Here is a 15,370-nt window from a genome sequence, read left to right as displayed (position 1 = left end):
TTTTCTGTAGGTTGTGACGGGAAGTGGTGAGAGGTCGGTTGAGCAACGTTATAGAATGGAGTCAAGTGCTGGATGACAGTAGGAGCTTGATGATGGAGAGACTTTTTTGAGGGTAGAGAAGTGGTTGGATCATTAAATAGTCTGAAAGATAGGTTGAGTTATACATGGGAAAGATCCCAATTTCTAATACACGGTCCATTTCCCATCCGTTTTCTGTTCAGTAGCTTACCAAGCCTTTGCTCTGATGCCACTGACGTGTATTCCCGAGCCTCGTTTGCCTGCCAACCCTCCATGTTGAAGTTGGTAGATGCTGGTGGGGACATCACTTGAAATGATCCACCTTTGACCGCAGGCTCCACTTCTGACCGCAGTCCACTCTGGCCCGCATGCTGCCGCCTAAAGTATATTAACCTCAATGTTACTTGGTCAAACTGCAGAGTGGTGTCTGGCAAATCCGGGTATCTTAACATTGAAGCGCACTGACGTACCTGCCTTGTTCTCAAAACGAATCAGTCGGCACCGCCGGAGATTGGTGGGTGTCAAGATTCAAAACCAAACGAGAAAATTCAACCTCGGTGTTTCTACTACGACTCAAGTACGATAAAGAATGGAATCCTCCCTCGGCTGATTACAGAGTCTAGCTGAGATATGTATATGTATTGTATGCTTGCTCCCATGCAAATACTCATCGCCGAAATTATGGTCTCTCCCCAACGCCGATCCCACAAACAGCTCACCAGAACGAAAAGCCAGACTTCCCGTCTTCAAACAACCTCCTCCGCTCTGCTCCGCGGACAAACAATCCCATCAACCTGCTCTATGCGTCGTTTGCACCCCACAATAATTAATCTCTCAAACGGCTCATGCACTCTCCTCAGCGTCCTTGCATAAAACTCGGCAAAGTCCTTGTACGTCATGACCTCGTCTCGGTCCGGAGGCTGAAACCCACGCTCTTCGCTCGAGTACCACAGTCGCGAGTTGGTAGAAATAGGCAGCATGTTCATGGCCTGCATCTCCGAGCACTGGCCGTACCTCGACATGGCGTACGACGTGTACAGCTTGAACGCAATGTAGACTGTCCGCCGGATGCTTTCGGCGAGGATCCACGCCGCCCATGTGCGAGGGCCACTGCGTAGCTCCGTGTCAGACAAGTGCAGCAGCTTGAGGGCGTAGGAGCGGACAAAGTACTCCTGGCGTTCGGCGAGCACGCGCTCGCCAACCCGGCCGTAGAAGAGGCGGATGATTTGATACAGCACCACGGCCTGCAGCTTGTGCAGCTCCTCCTGCAGGGAGCCCGCCAGAGACGACCTGATGAGGGCGACGACCTCGGAGTCCAGGACGCGGAAGAGCGTCTGGTGGCTGACCTGGTTCGCCGACAGGGCGCCGGCGCAGATACCAAAGGCTGCGCGGAGCGGCGGCGGGGGCTTGTTGTCGGTGTAGAGGCCCTTGTGGATGAAGATTGTTTCTGCGCGCTCTGCAAAGTTTTGCGGACAGCTGCGGATCTGGTTGAGCACCCAGTTCCACGACTTTGAGGCTGCTATCGGCGGGAGCGTGCCCAGGTGGCCCGTCCATCGCGGACTGCTGGGCGTCGGGGCCACGGGGCCTGTCGTGTGCCGCGATGAAGCATCGACATGGCTGAATTTCCGCTTCACTTGTCGGGTGGATTGAGTAGCAGGTACTGTGGCGGTAGCGTCGACGGCGATGCGCTCCTTGAGCAGCTGCGGTGGATACTTGTACTGGCAGCTCTTGTTGTTGCGCTCACAGCGAATGCAGATTGGGTATGTGAGATCACATTTTCGGCGGGAGGCGAAGCAGCTGTCGCACGACTGGCGCCGGATCGACATGTTGACGATTGAAGCATATATTTTCCGTTGGAGATTTCACGGAAGTAATGTCTGGTTGCGTTCTAGCCCGGATGAAGTAGTGACTAGTAACTTACCAGACTAGTTGCATCTGAAGCCGGTGGCTGACAAATAGAATCGTGTGGTGGCGATCTTAAATTGTGCCACTGTTGGCAGGTACCGACCGAATTGGTACAAGTCGCTGGATTCTTCATCAGAACCCTGGCCATTGCTAATTTCGTGTTATTCCCGGTGTAAGCGAGCATCCAACTTGACACAAGGTACAGAGCCCGATTTGGCGTCAGATCAGGCCAAGTCGAGTCAAGCCATGCGAATGCTTTGCAGATTCTTGGGGTATAGAATTCGTCTTTATTATTGTTTGCTTTCCTTTGCATGTCCCGTTCTGTGCTATACGTATTCGGTCGAGTAAACCAACAATGCCATAGGGCCCAGACCACCAACTCTCCCACAGGCCCCCACCTGGCTTTTACACTCCGCGCTCGTCAGCTTCTGCCATTGACCTGTACTGATTCCACTGATTCACATATCGCACGCAGCCCTGGGAGGAGCCCGAGGCCAGTGTGGCTCTAGGGTCACTATTGGCCGGAGTGACGGGGCTCACAACATCCAACGGCGATGCCGCAGGGCCTGGAGCTTCCCAGATGCTTGTGGCGGGCAATTCGACGGGGGCAATGCCCGTGCCGTCCATTTCAAAAGCCTCGCTGTGTGGAGGATCCGGGCCGTGAGGTTGATCGGTTCGCCCTGTCTGGTCAGCCAAATGCCTATCCTGCCCTCTTGATGGGATGCAAAACACAACTTACCTCCAAAAGGAGCAAATGGATCGCCAACTCCCCCCGTGCCGGTTGTGTGCGGTGTCACCTTTTCATACCCGTCGACTCGCGAGCCTCCAGTCGTATCCTCATCACTTACACCCGAGCTTTGTCGCTCCCGTTTCCTCCGTCTTGCCACCACCCAGATTATCACCACAAGAGCCAGAATAATCGCACCGCCAGCCGCTATTCCGGCAATGGCGCCTGGAGTCACCCCCACTTCATTACTGGCGTCTTCATCGGAGCTCGACGTCTGGCCGGGCTCGTTGCAGTCAGAGCAGGTGGTTCCCGGTGCCGTGCCAGTGCTTGTTTCGGGGATCGACGTCGTGGATGACGGTGGTGCTTCAGAAAAGACGACTGTGTGCTTTGTGATGGTAACTATAGACGAATTTGGGATTGTGTGCGTGATTCCGGAGTCGGTTTTTGTTTCGCTCGGTGATGGGGAGGCTTTGGTTGTTTCCTTAGGTTCGTCGGGCTCAGGGGTCTCGGTTTTTGGAAAGCCGCTATTTGAAGAGCCCTTGTTCGATGAAGTTGATGATTCAACTGGAAGATTTTCGTTGTCGTCTCGTTTTAGTGGACCGCGAGGACAGTCGGGCAGCAAGCATGGATCTGTAGAGCAACATCCTTCAAATTTGTCGCCGCCACGGACATAGAAGTATGATCCCATTGGATATGGAGATTTGGCACCCCTATTAACTGGTTGGCTTTGCATTATCCTAAGCGTCAACTTGTAAGGGCTGAGCAGAGGAGACGCGGACTGGTGCAAGGAGAGGGCGCGCGAGAGCAGAAGGGGCGGTACGTTCCATGAGACAAGTGCGAGCAGTACGTATTGTGCAGTGTGATTCATCACTGAGCAGTTTATGCAATGCCGGCCTCTGTGAGAAGCTCTGGTTGAATCTCTCTGCAGAAACACTAAAAAGACAAACGCTGAAGAGTAGTGGGAACTGGCTGCCGGCTGGTTGCAGGTGAACGACTGGCTGGCAGTTACACGAGCTGCCAAATGCCAGACTTTTTCTCTCACAAGGTGATTCCACAGAACTTTCGGCTCGCCAGCACTGAGATCTCATTGATTGAGAAATGTGTTGTGAATTTCAGCGTTTCATGGCTTGTGGTTGTTGCCGAGAGGCCCTCGTGATGTTGAACTCGAAGCCTGAATTTCTAATGGAACTTGAAAACAGAATTGCTGCTGTAAATCTGACGGCCGTGTAATAGGGTAATTTTGCAGCATATTCCACCTATATTGGGATTTTGTCGTTGGACTACATAAATGCCCATAGTTCGAGTTTCATGACACACTTATCCGGGATCTCGTCGCCATGCCTCATCGGGTGCCTGTGTCAGTGAGCGAGCAAACTCTGAAGAGAGAATGCCCGTGCTACGTGTAGTGCGTACGAGACCTCTTGTGGGCATGAATTCCGTGGATGGATTGCTGCTTTGAGGAGAGACACAGATGCGTTCCACTAATGAATCCCAACGGAGATCACATCCTACGACAGCTGCTTGCTACGCCAAGCATCGATGCAAATGCTGCCCCCCACAGCCATCCTTTTCTCGAACCATCTCTTGACGAGACGAAGGATCAGAATCTGACGACCGGTCTAGGACTCGCCAGAGAGGCGCTTCAGCTTTGGATACGTCAAGTGGAGCGGTGACAGCATGGGACTGTTGATACAACTGCTTCGCAACTTGCCGACTCGTTAGGGAAAAGAATCCGCCGGGCTGATCATACAAAGACCACACTGGTGAGATAGAAAGTGATGGTGACTTTCATGTAGATCTTTCTTGGCTCAAACAATCCATTATCATGGCTTTAAAGAGGATATATCACGACAGGCTAGCTGCCAGGTCGCACCAGTAGAGGGTAGTACTGCTCGTCCTCGCCTCCCAGACCAACGCCAACATTGACTCAACACGCTTTTGAAAGAGGGGAGAAAAAATGGCAATCGGTGACAAAGTCCGTATGTATGTTGCCCTTTCCAACTCATCCGGGATTTCTGTACAAGCCACGATTAGAGGTAGATCCACGCACCGGGGAGCACGTCCTGTAATCTTCTGCGTCATCTGATTCTGTGACAGAATGCTGGATGCCATTGCAGACGCTGCCAAATCCTCGGTGCCGTATGGATAACGCAACCGGTGAATTATGAGCAACGCGGCAGTCTGCATGGTACTGGCCTGGCAGACCATGTGCGAAACCTCTGTGGGCGTAAACTCGCTCATCCGACTGTCTTGTATTGAAGGCTGCCACCTCCTGATCTCTTCCTCAAGGTGGCTCAAGGTCTTGTCTTTATCCACTGGGTCTCCATGTGCCATCTCCGCAGAGATTTTGCAGATATGGAACAGGTAGGGCAAAATGTTTGCGCTCAATCCGATGTACCGGTTGACGTACGATTCTGCTTGGTCTGGGGGCAGCTCGACGAGCAGGGTTGGCATCCTTGCGCAGAACAAGCACTCTGCCATCTCATTCAAAGAGATGACTATCAGCAGATCGGGATCGACGAGTCGCTTCCCGGCCTCATAGTAGGGTTTGACCAGGCTTAGAATATGGCTGCATAGAGGGAGCACATGCGCACCACCAAGCTTCAGAGCAAATGTTACCAGCGAGACGCCAAGGACTAAGCATGGCTGGACATGGTGCTCTATCCTGACATCCAGAGAGCGCAGAGTCAAAATGGCAGAAGAGGCTCTCTTGTAGCACGTATTCAGCGAGGGATAGTCGGGCGATGTGGAAGGGTCGCGTAAGCCCCAGATCATGGCCAGGGCTATGTAGGCATCTTCTACTGTAGATCGAGACGTGTCATACTGGGACACAAGCGTGTCTCGGTGCCTGTGACAGAAGCTGGGGCCTATAACAAATTCCTCCAGATAGCAATCGCTGGTGAGAAGGTTGTTGACGTGCCACAGTTCCTCCTGGGAAATGCTCGAACCGGCGCAGCACAGGCTACGGAGACCGCTGCAGGTTGCGGAATCGACCGTCGAAGTTGTTGCATTGCTTGTCCTTTGTTCTGCCTTGGCCAAGGCCCTGCTCTGAAGCCAAGGCTGAGACGGCTTCTTTAAACTATGCGGCCGTGGTGGGCGACCAGCTCGTTTGTGAGGCCGATTGCTTCGACAGTCGAGATGGAGGCGGCTGCAACGACGGCACGGGCATGTCTCTGAAGGTACGGGTCGCTCGCAGCGCTCCTTGAGGACGTGGCAGCGATCGCAGGATCGAGGGAGGTCTGGTTCACCCAACATTGGAGCACAGGACGATCTGGAATACGTTTCTGGAAGACGGCGAATGAAGGCAACGGCGCCAACCTTGGGATGCTGATGTTGGGGCGTTGAGGCTTAGACGCGAGGTGAAACGTGTTGCGGAGGAAGACCCCGTGTTGGCGGCCGACGCCAACTAAAGCACGTATGTACTTACATATGTACTACTACATATTTCAAGTGTCCTTTGACAAGCAGACGTTGAAGAGGCCGTCTGGTGCCAAATGTCTGGTCAAATGAACTACAGATCCGAATTATGGACAAGGGGTGGTTGGTGGGACCGTCATGAGAGACTTGACTTGGCAAGTGTCCAGGCATGGGGTACGAAGTCTGGTCGATACTTTGTGGAGACACAAGTCGAAAAATGGGCGTGGCCACGCCACATACTCCGTACATAAGTCAATATTGACTTTTGTGTGTTAGTACCGGACCCTTATGTCTTGCGACAGAATCTGCAATCTACAACTGCACATCTAAAGCATCTTTCGAGTCCTCCAACCTACACCATCTCGCTCAGGCATCTGCGTCTCTTGCAACGACAAAGCTCTCCTTCGCTTGCAGACACTTGTCCACGACTTCGGAAATGTACAGGCACTTCTCGTCCGTCATTTTCGAGGTAAAGACCTGGACGCAACACGGAATGCCTTCCAGGTCCAGAGGGTTATCTTTTGTTGGCACCCACCGTCAGAGTCAAGAATCCCAAGGTTGACGACAAAACTCACAGGATGGAACAACCTGGCCTGGCTGCAGGTCTAGTCTTTCCGCAGCATCTGATGCCGTGACTCGCCCAAATGGGATGATACACGCGGGACACTGTAGCACGATGCTAGTTAGCAAGGTCATGGACCGGATGAGTTTGCTGTCGGCAACAACAAATACACCAGCAACAGAAAAAAGACAACTCACGTCCAGAACATTCATGAGCACTGTGTAGGGTGGCAGCGTGAACTCGTCATGCTCAATCGCCGTGGTGCGACCCCCCGGCCCAATGACTGCATCAATTTCATACTTTTGCCAGAGTCTGCACCAGTCACTAATCAATTCTTGTCTTTTAAGGTTCAACCCGGATAGCTGCTTGAGCTCTGAAAGGTTGCGCAAATCTGAGACGAACTGCTGTGGAGCTTTACCCAGCTCTTGGCCAATTCTGATGCGGGAGGGAATCGGTGGCTCGCCCGCAGCTTTTACAATTCCATCGGCGGTTTCGTCCAACGCAAACAGGGCAAAGGCTACCTGTAGCGCTTCAGAGATGCGACACTCGGCGGACTGCAGCTCGACCACTTCGTGCCCGCTTGCCTGGAGCAGACGCGAAGCCTCGGCAACTGTTCTCCGCACTGGAGGGTGCAAAGGATACGTTGGATCTTCAGGAAGCAGTCCGAATCGCAACTTGCGCCCGAATTGTCCTTGAAAATCTCTCCAGTTGACATCCAGCGCGGAAGCATCATATGATGCGGGCTTTGCCTGTAGCACGGCTTTAACGAAAAGACTGAGAGCCTTCATATCATTTGCGAGGGGCCCGGCGCAGGGTAGAATTTGCGCCAGCCCTTCATCTGCGCATCCGTGCTGTCCACCGTATGGAATTCGAGAAGCCGTCGGACGAAACCCGTACGTTCCACAGCAGAGTGCAGGAACTCTAATGGACCCTGTCGTGAGAACCTCGTCAGACATATTATTTATAGACATTCCATTTCAGAAGAGCCCAGGGGATATCGTCCTCGGGGGAATGGTTGGTTGGTCTAGCGTCACATACCCGCGATATCAGTGCCAACACCGATGGGAGCGCCGCGCATGGCAATTAGAGCACCCTCGCCTCCGCTGGATCCTCCAGCACTGAGACTAGTATTCCAAGGATTAAGCGTTCTGCCAAAAACAAAGTTGTGTGAATCTGGAGTCTGTGAAGTAACAGATCAGACGGGGAAACACCAAAATGGACTTGGGGTTTTACTAGCCGACGTACCATCATCGTCTGAGGTACATTGGTTTTGCAATACAACACTGCTCCGAGGGCAAGTAGGATATCAACAAGTGCCGAATTAGACTCGGCTCTATGGTCCAGATAGGCCGTAAGGCCCAGTGTCGACGCTACACCAGCAATCTGGAACGAATCCTTGAGGCTTATAGGAAGACCGTGGAGGGGGCCAACCAGTTGCCCTTTTCCCTTTTGCCTGTCTAGGTACCGAGCTCGTTCTAACGCTCGATCAAAGAAGATCTCGGTGAGGCAGTTCGTCTGCTCGTGTTACTAATCCTTGGCTACGAAACGGTAGAAACAACTCCGTGCTGCGATTGAGAGGCTCCTACTTACAAGCTGATGAGCCACCGCAGCCCGTTTACAAAAGGAGACTGTCACCTCTTCAGCAGTTAATTGGCCAGATGCGAGTGCTTCCAGCAGACTAGTGACATCGCTTGACTCTGTAATCTGCAGCTCCTTGACGGTCAAAATTCCAGATTGGCGGACCAAATTCAGCTCCATGAGATTATTTTTGCATCTCTCCAACGGTGTTTTGAGGCTACCCAGGAGATTTTGACGGAGCCTCCATTCCTCTGGAATAGCCTCGTTACGCTGTTGACGCTTCTTGATCGCCCTGGCTTCCCAGGGGTAGGTGAATAGGCTTTCGTCAGGGACAGTCATATTCGCAGGTGCTTTTTCCGACATAGGACAAGGAGAAAGGGCATGAGAGTGTCAAGCGGTTGAGTAGGCAAATTCCTGCGATAGGGTTCGCTCAAAGACATTTTATATGTGACGGTATGGGAGTACAGGCTGGCAAGACGAAAGACTGCCTGCTCAACGATCTCGGTGAAACAGACCCGTCGATGGATGTTCGTGGAATTTCGGCAGGGATCGGCATTAGCCTAGCCATTTTCTGGAGTCTCTCACGCTCAAGGCAGCATACAGCAATTGATTGCTGGGTTCCAACTTGCGGCTTTGTCTCTTTTCAGCAAGAACAAGTTTTCTGGCCCGGAAAGAACTGGAATCGCCTTTCCGGTTACCACCAGCCTTGCCAGTTCCAATAGTTCTTCTACTAGCACATCACACCGTCCGCCACACTCTGGTTCAACATGTTGAATGTTCCAATCGGCCTAACGGATACATGGCTGACAAGCATGCCGACTTTACTTCAGGTGACGTTGTCAACCACCGACGTTGAAACCCCAAATGCAAAGAATGATGGACGAACCATGGATTTCATGTGCGTGGAGAATCCGAGAGATGCGGGGTTACAAGGGTCCTGGTAACTTCCCGGCTCACCTGTAGCACTTATTGGCCACTGCCAGAGGGTACCAGACCGCCAATATATTGTCAACGGTCGAATCAAGCAGTCAATGTCCTTATCCAGTATTGGAGCCATGAGATTCTGCTGTGCGGAATGCAGAATTCTCCATCCGCAACCCGTTGACGTGGGAAATTGGCTTGCAAAGCAGTTCTTGGGTATCAGCCACTGGGCTCCGTCTTACAAGTCCTGGACCTCTGAATTAACATCGATTCAAATTATAGTACCAGTTTTCTCGCAGCCCTCCGGTTGGTTTCCAACTTTCCTTGGCCTCAAGGCAGTCGAAGGGATATATAACAGACGTTCCTGTGCAAAATCTCAACTTGGCGGGCTGCACCTCTTCAAAATACATTCGCCATGCAATCGCCGAGGACTCTAGCAAGAACCTGCATCCACCCTGCCCTGTACTTAAGTTTTGAATGGCTTCAATTCTTCACGGGCGTCTTAGCACTCGATAGTGTGCTGGGCGACTTGAATCAGCGACCCATTTACATTGAATCACAAGAGTTACAATCTATCTGGTGCAACACGCTGGTTTCAAAAATGGTGCTTATATTCAAGATGAAAGCAGGGTGTACAGAGTTCATATCCGTGGATGGAATCGGGAACCCAACAGGCCTGCTGGCAGGCACCGTCGTCGACGCCATCGTGTGGTCGTCCATGGCAAATGTTGCTACAAGAGGACCGAACAAGCGGCCTTGGATGAAGCTGTTACATTTTTTACATCTCGGCTGGATATACATGTGTTATCGATACCTGGGAGCCCATTGAAATTCGCCGATGGACGATGAGAATCATATTCCGCATTGACACCATCCAACCGTGGCATTAACGCACTGGAACAGAGTGCGGAGGTGGTCATTTGCATGCACCGTTGCTGGCATGCTTCGAAATCGTCTGCCTTTGCATACGAATGTGTTCGACGGTATGGTCGACGGCATGGTCGACGGCTGCACTGCCACCCTGACCTACCCCCACGGCATTAAATACAACGGCACAAAGAGCCCTGTCCCGCCAATTTGGCCCCCTGAAACGCTACGCATCATTGTAAGAATGCGATCAGCGCTGGAATGCACTGCGCCGTAAATGGAATCGGGCAGGTTGCCATTACCAGTGTCATCGCCGTCATTGCTGCTGCGAAGGAGCCATATGACACACATCGCATAGAGCAACTGGAGCTTGCAAGCCAGGATGACGCCAGGCGTCTCGGCGTTCCAGGCATCACTGCTTCCATCCAGCCGGTACACAGCGGTCCCGTAATTCTCAAGGGTCACTCGCAGTTGATATCATCACAGCATGGGGAGCGCGCCTTCTTCCTCTATCGAGGGCTCCTAGACGGCAATGCCTGCGTCGCCGTCGAGACCAACTCTCCCATGGCAAAGCACCAAGCGTTCCCCAATTTTTACAACCCTACAACAAGAACATCTGCCTGCACTAGATGTATCGCTGAACGTGCGCAGAATTTGTCAAGCGTGCTGTGTAGGAAAGGGCTGGGGCGGTGTTTGAGTCAAACGTTGGACATTACGTACATGGCCCTGGACCCTTGTTTCAATCTCAGAATCCACCGCTGTATTTACCTTGGGAAGTCTCATATCATGTTCGACAACATCAAACCTGTTCTCAGGGAGTATTTTACGCTCAATTTGGTTGCTCATCATGATACTGGGCCTCAAATCGAATATTCCTCACGAGTCCTCATTTCAAACGCCGTCGCCGTCGCCATTGGTAGAGGTGGGGTGGGTCCGGAAGAGGAGCATGAAGCATTCCGAGGACCATGAATCTTCAACACAGATCCATGTAGATCACTGCGGACTTCCCCAGGTTACTTACCTTGGCGAACCTGGGCACGGCAGAGCGGCGACGAATAACTTCTTTGGCCCCGCACCGCCATCCAATATACTCATCATACCAAGGGCGCCACTTTACTCGCTTCGGTAATGCTGGACAGCATCGTAAACGGTGGGTAGCTACAAGGCTATCCGTCAAGATACAGCCATGCCCAGAGATAACCAATCTTTCGCAAGATAATGGCCGGCGTCCAGGGGCCGGGGCCCCCTCACTCCCCAAAAGGCGTATATCTCCCCCCAAAAAGCGATAATGTAACGAACTAATTTCACATGGGTTTATTGGTGCGGTTCCCCGATTTCCGACTTCCGAAAAGGGGAAGCCGTGGATGGGGAAAGATAGTGGAAATACCCCAAGCTTTGTCGTCAAGGGCAAAACGTGGAGTGCCAGGAAGGGAGCACCAGACGCAGATATAACTACACAGTCGATGCAATCTTGAAGCTCACACGCCGTTGATCGGATGCCTCTGGCATGGAGAGAAGCGACAACCAGCAGCGACAACCAGCAACTACCAGTTCTGTCATCTCAGAGACTCCTCTCTCCTCCGGCATCCCGCAAATTCATCTCGTTGGCCTGTCTATTCACTACTGAACCACGTGGCTAGCATCTCGAAGATGAGTCAGTTCCAAGATGGAACGAATCAACCCGGTCACGGCCGGGACGATCCATTCTGGGCCCCTGGAACCGTCAATCTTAACGAATGTATGCACTCTTGAGTATCCTTCGAGTGTTCTTGTGGGATGCAACAGCGCTAATAGAATAATCTGCAGTGGGCGAGTCTGGCACGGGAGTCATTCTGCATCCGATCCCAACCTCTGATCCGAATGATCCTCTGAATTGGTCCGCGTGGAGGAAGGCGGTCAATTTTACCATCGTATCCTTCTATGTCCTCATGACTTTTGTTCTGCTCGACATCTCATTCACAGCCTGGGGGGCATATCAAGAAGAGCTAGGCTTCTCCATCGGCGATTTGAATGCTGCTACAGCCTTCAACTATTCTGGCTTGGCCGTCGGGTGTTTTATCTTCGTTCCTCTTGTACAAAAGTATGGACGGCGCCCGTTTTATATTCTCAGCACCTCAATCCAAGTCGCGGCCAGTATCTGGGCCGCCCGGACGCAAACCAGGGCAGACCTTTGGGTCAGCAACTTATTTGCCGGGCTTGGGGGCGCTATTAGTGAATCCATTGTACAGATTACTATTGCCGACCTTTTCTTCATTCACCACCACGCTGTCATGAACGGCTGCTATCTGTTCATCGTCGCCACTGGGGCATTCCTCGGCCCTGTGGCCGCAGGATATGTGGTTCAAAGCCAGGGTTGGAGATGGATATGGTGGTGGTGTACGATTCTGCTCGGCGTAGGCTTGGTGTTCATCCTCCTCTTCTTCGAGGAGTCCAAGTACTTACCCGCCATAGAGGGACGTGCTCAGCCACCAAACCCTGCCACTGTTGATGGACAGCCCGGGCAGTACGGGCCAGAGACCACGCCACAGGAGATGCTGTCCTCCTCTTCTCAAAAGGATGTTGGCAAGCTAGTGGAACGGACAAAATCAAACGTCGTCCTGGATGCCGCAATCCCCATGAAGCCTATAAGTAAACGCCTGGCGCTATTTACCAAATCAGACGGCTCCATCTATGGCGATATATTACAGCCCTTCAGGCTACTGTTTACTTTTCCCGCTATAGCCTATACGGCTCTAACATATGCTGTAACCCTTGCTATGTTTGCTATTGTTACGTCTGTCCAGGCAACGTATCTGCTGGAGCCGCCATACAACTTCACCCCCTCGGGTATTGGTCTTATGAGCCTTGCGCCGTTTATAGGGACATTTCCTGGCATTTTTGTTGGCGGATATCTGAACGATAAGTCTATTATATGGTTGTCTAAGAGGAATCATGGAGTCTACGAGCCAGAAATGCGGCTGTGGCTGGCGTTGCCCTCGGCTATCCTCATGCCTTCCAGTCTTCTTATGGTTGGATTGGGCATAGCATATGTAAGTGGCCCAAAAAGAGAGAGAGAACAAAAAAACGGAGCCGTTGAGCTGTGCAAATAAAAGTCTAACGTATTGTCCTCACAGGGAACTCCCTGGCCATTGATCGCAGTGGGTTTCGGCATCTTGGGCTTCAATTTGGGAGTTACGGGAAGTGTTGCGCTGTCTTATGCCATGGACTGTTATCACGATGTAAGTGGCTGTCTTGATTACAGCAGAAGCTCAGCTACCACGTCAAACAACCAGGCTAACTGCGACGCAGATCATTGGCAATGCCATGGTTGGCATCGTTTTCTCACGCAACGTGCTCTCTGTAGTTGTTCTTTTCACATTGACACCTTGGATCAGTGGAATGGGCCTAAGGAACATGCACATTTTGGTGGCGATACTTTGTTTTGTCATTTTGCTTATTCCTGCCATGTTGCTTGTATGGGGAAAGAAAGCGAGAATTGCTTTGGCCAATACGTATCTGGCGATGGCACAGAAACAGCCTACTAGTCGCGACGTTTGAACCCGCAGGATCGCTTATGAACCCTTCGATTGATTGCCTGGACCCCCGCACCAAAATGGAACTATGTTTCTCTCCATATAATAATAGCTCCCAGGCTGACTGTGCTGCCGTGATGTGCTTCAAGAAGAATGCTCTGCTTCACTGTTGGGATCTGCCATTAGCAACTTGTCTCGCATACAATCAGGGCAGGCATCGCCTACGTCTATTTGCGAATCAGGCCGTGATGTACCTAGTCAATGATTCGGTACATCACTCGGCACATGCTCGAGTCGGTCAGAAGGCGACTGTGAAGATTGAGTCATTACTAGTCTTGATAATCAGCAATATTTGGAAAATTGCCATCTAAAGACAACTTATACCCAAAAGCCTAAAGGGATAAAGTTTACGGATTGTCTGAAGCTTACACGCCAGAGTACACATTTCCAGCAAAAGGGCAAGAGATCAAGTGAAGTGACATGATATTATGAGGAGCAACCGCCACGTGAGAAGGCTACATATGTATGCACAGAAACTTGTCTTGCATACCTGGGCTGCGATGGAGCCACTGTCACGAAGGCCAAAGGCAAGCACAATTGGCAGGCAGGGTCATGACTCATGAGTGCGATTTCCTCGACCATTGAATGTAAATTCTATGTGCTCTTTCCTCTAGGTGCCAAGGCCGTCAGTGATGACCGCGTCTCTAAATATTTTGAAAACCAACTGAAGTATACAAGCCGCAGGTAGTTAGCATCTTGACCCCAAATTGGTGTCTGTATGCCTATTCTGCCATGGAGTTTCGTCAGGTGTGCTGAACGAGTGCACGGCCTGTTTAAAATCCATATGGGGAATCTAGCGAAATATGCGCGGGAAATAGGCCAGAATACAACCTGTTGACAATATCGGAAGGTCATGTAAGCCAGTTCCAACACATGCCCTTCCATCGATTAGTCTGGTCCATCACTAGTGAATTCGAAGCCATTTCATAACTAATGAAGCTGTAGCCAAGTAGCGACAGACTCAACTTACTTTTGGGCCGACGCATGTCTTGTCATGGCCGTGGAGCAAAATTCAAGGGCTATTGTTATTACGGCCTTGACCCTGTTGACATTTGCGGGCTGGTATGCTAGACTGCCGAGCAATCATAACAACAGACCGGGCTTCAACGTCGCTAAGCCACGATCCGAGGCGGGCTTCCATGAGTCGTTGGGACTCTTCCTTGGATGGGTTGTTGGACGTATGTGTTCTGCCAAGCGATAAGCCTTGATGAAAATTATTCATAAGAAATGAGAGACGCATTACCTGTCCCCGGAACTGAGATTGACACTCATTGAGGCGGCCGGGTCTTGATCCATGGAGAAGGGTTGACTGAGGACGAAGGGCCAAGCGGAAAGTTTTGTCCAAGGTAGAGCTTGAAGCAAAGAGAACAGCTGATTGTGCAGTGTGCAGTGCACCATTCTTGGGAATATCACACGGCGAGAAGGAAGAGCATGACATATTTATATTCATTCTTGGATGGCTGGCTTGAATGACAATGAAACGTTATGTGTAAGTCGAGCTGGGTGACGGTTTTTGGACGCATGGGTACCAGGTACCGGGAAGCACCGTTGGAACCGCATGTGCTTAGCAAAGCCCTTGTCTTCTGGTCGGTAATGCAAATGAGGCGTCGAGATCAATAAGACCTGCATTGTTACTGCATGGTGAGCATGCTGGAGCTGGTTCGTGAGCTGCACGGGTCTCACTTACAGGATGGCCTCGACAGCAAAACGATTAACGCCACGAACCCTGGAATCGCGGGAAACAAGCTGCCTTGTGCATCATGATCATCCCTGGCCATGTTCCAGGATCCCCTTTGGGCCCTT

General features: G+C 51.6%; 5 protein-coding genes across 5 annotated transcripts; 2 read left to right on the top strand and 3 right to left on the bottom strand.

Annotated features, from left to right (window-relative positions):
• Positions 1-764: 764 nt before the first annotated feature.
• Positions 765-1,844, bottom strand: gsfR2_0 (Transcription factor gsfR2; the record flags this gene model as incomplete). Its single annotated transcript, XM_014691089.2, has 1 exon — positions 765-1,844. One exon carries the CDS (start codon positions 1,842-1,844, stop codon positions 765-767), a length of 1,080 nt encoding a protein of 359 aa, XP_014546575.2.
• A 484-nt stretch (positions 1,845-2,328) lies between these two features.
• Positions 2,329-5,425, bottom strand: G6M90_00g097650 (uncharacterized protein; the record flags this gene model as incomplete). Its single annotated transcript, XM_014691090.1, has 3 exons — positions 2,329-2,603; positions 2,663-3,360; positions 4,701-5,425. The coding sequence occupies 3 exons, from the start codon at positions 5,423-5,425 to the stop codon at positions 2,329-2,331; spliced, it is 1,698 nt and encodes a 565-aa protein (XP_014546576.1).
• A 1,008-nt stretch (positions 5,426-6,433) lies between these two features.
• On the bottom strand, positions 6,434-8,546 carry amdS_3 (Acetamidase; the record flags this gene model as incomplete). Its single annotated transcript, XM_014691091.1, has 6 exons — positions 6,434-6,585; positions 6,643-6,733; positions 6,827-7,560; positions 7,668-7,809; positions 7,875-8,144; positions 8,220-8,546. 6 exons carry the CDS (start codon positions 8,544-8,546, stop codon positions 6,434-6,436), a joined length of 1,716 nt encoding a protein of 571 aa, XP_014546577.1.
• A 1,710-nt stretch (positions 8,547-10,256) lies between these two features.
• On the top strand, positions 10,257-10,964 carry G6M90_00g097630 (uncharacterized protein; the record flags this gene model as incomplete). The annotated part of the gene is made up of 1 exon (XM_014691092.1): positions 10,257-10,964. The coding sequence occupies one exon, from the start codon at positions 10,257-10,259 to the stop codon at positions 10,962-10,964; it is 708 nt and encodes a 235-aa protein (XP_014546578.1).
• A 681-nt stretch (positions 10,965-11,645) lies between these two features.
• G6M90_00g097620 (uncharacterized protein) lies at positions 11,646-13,532 on the top strand (the record flags this gene model as incomplete). The annotated part of the gene is made up of 4 exons (XM_014691093.1): positions 11,646-11,733; positions 11,802-13,024; positions 13,109-13,213; positions 13,284-13,532. The coding sequence occupies 4 exons, from the start codon at positions 11,646-11,648 to the stop codon at positions 13,530-13,532; spliced, it is 1,665 nt and encodes a 554-aa protein (XP_014546579.1).
• Positions 13,533-15,370: the final 1,838 nt, after the last annotated feature.

The sequence above is a fragment of the Metarhizium brunneum genome, chromosome 6 (assembly GCF_013426205.1).
Source record: "Metarhizium brunneum chromosome 6, complete sequence".
Taxonomy (NCBI): Eukaryota; Fungi; Ascomycota; class Sordariomycetes; order Hypocreales; family Clavicipitaceae; genus Metarhizium; species Metarhizium brunneum.
Note: the sequence above shows the minus strand (reverse complement) of the source record. Positions and strands in the feature narration are given on the sequence as shown.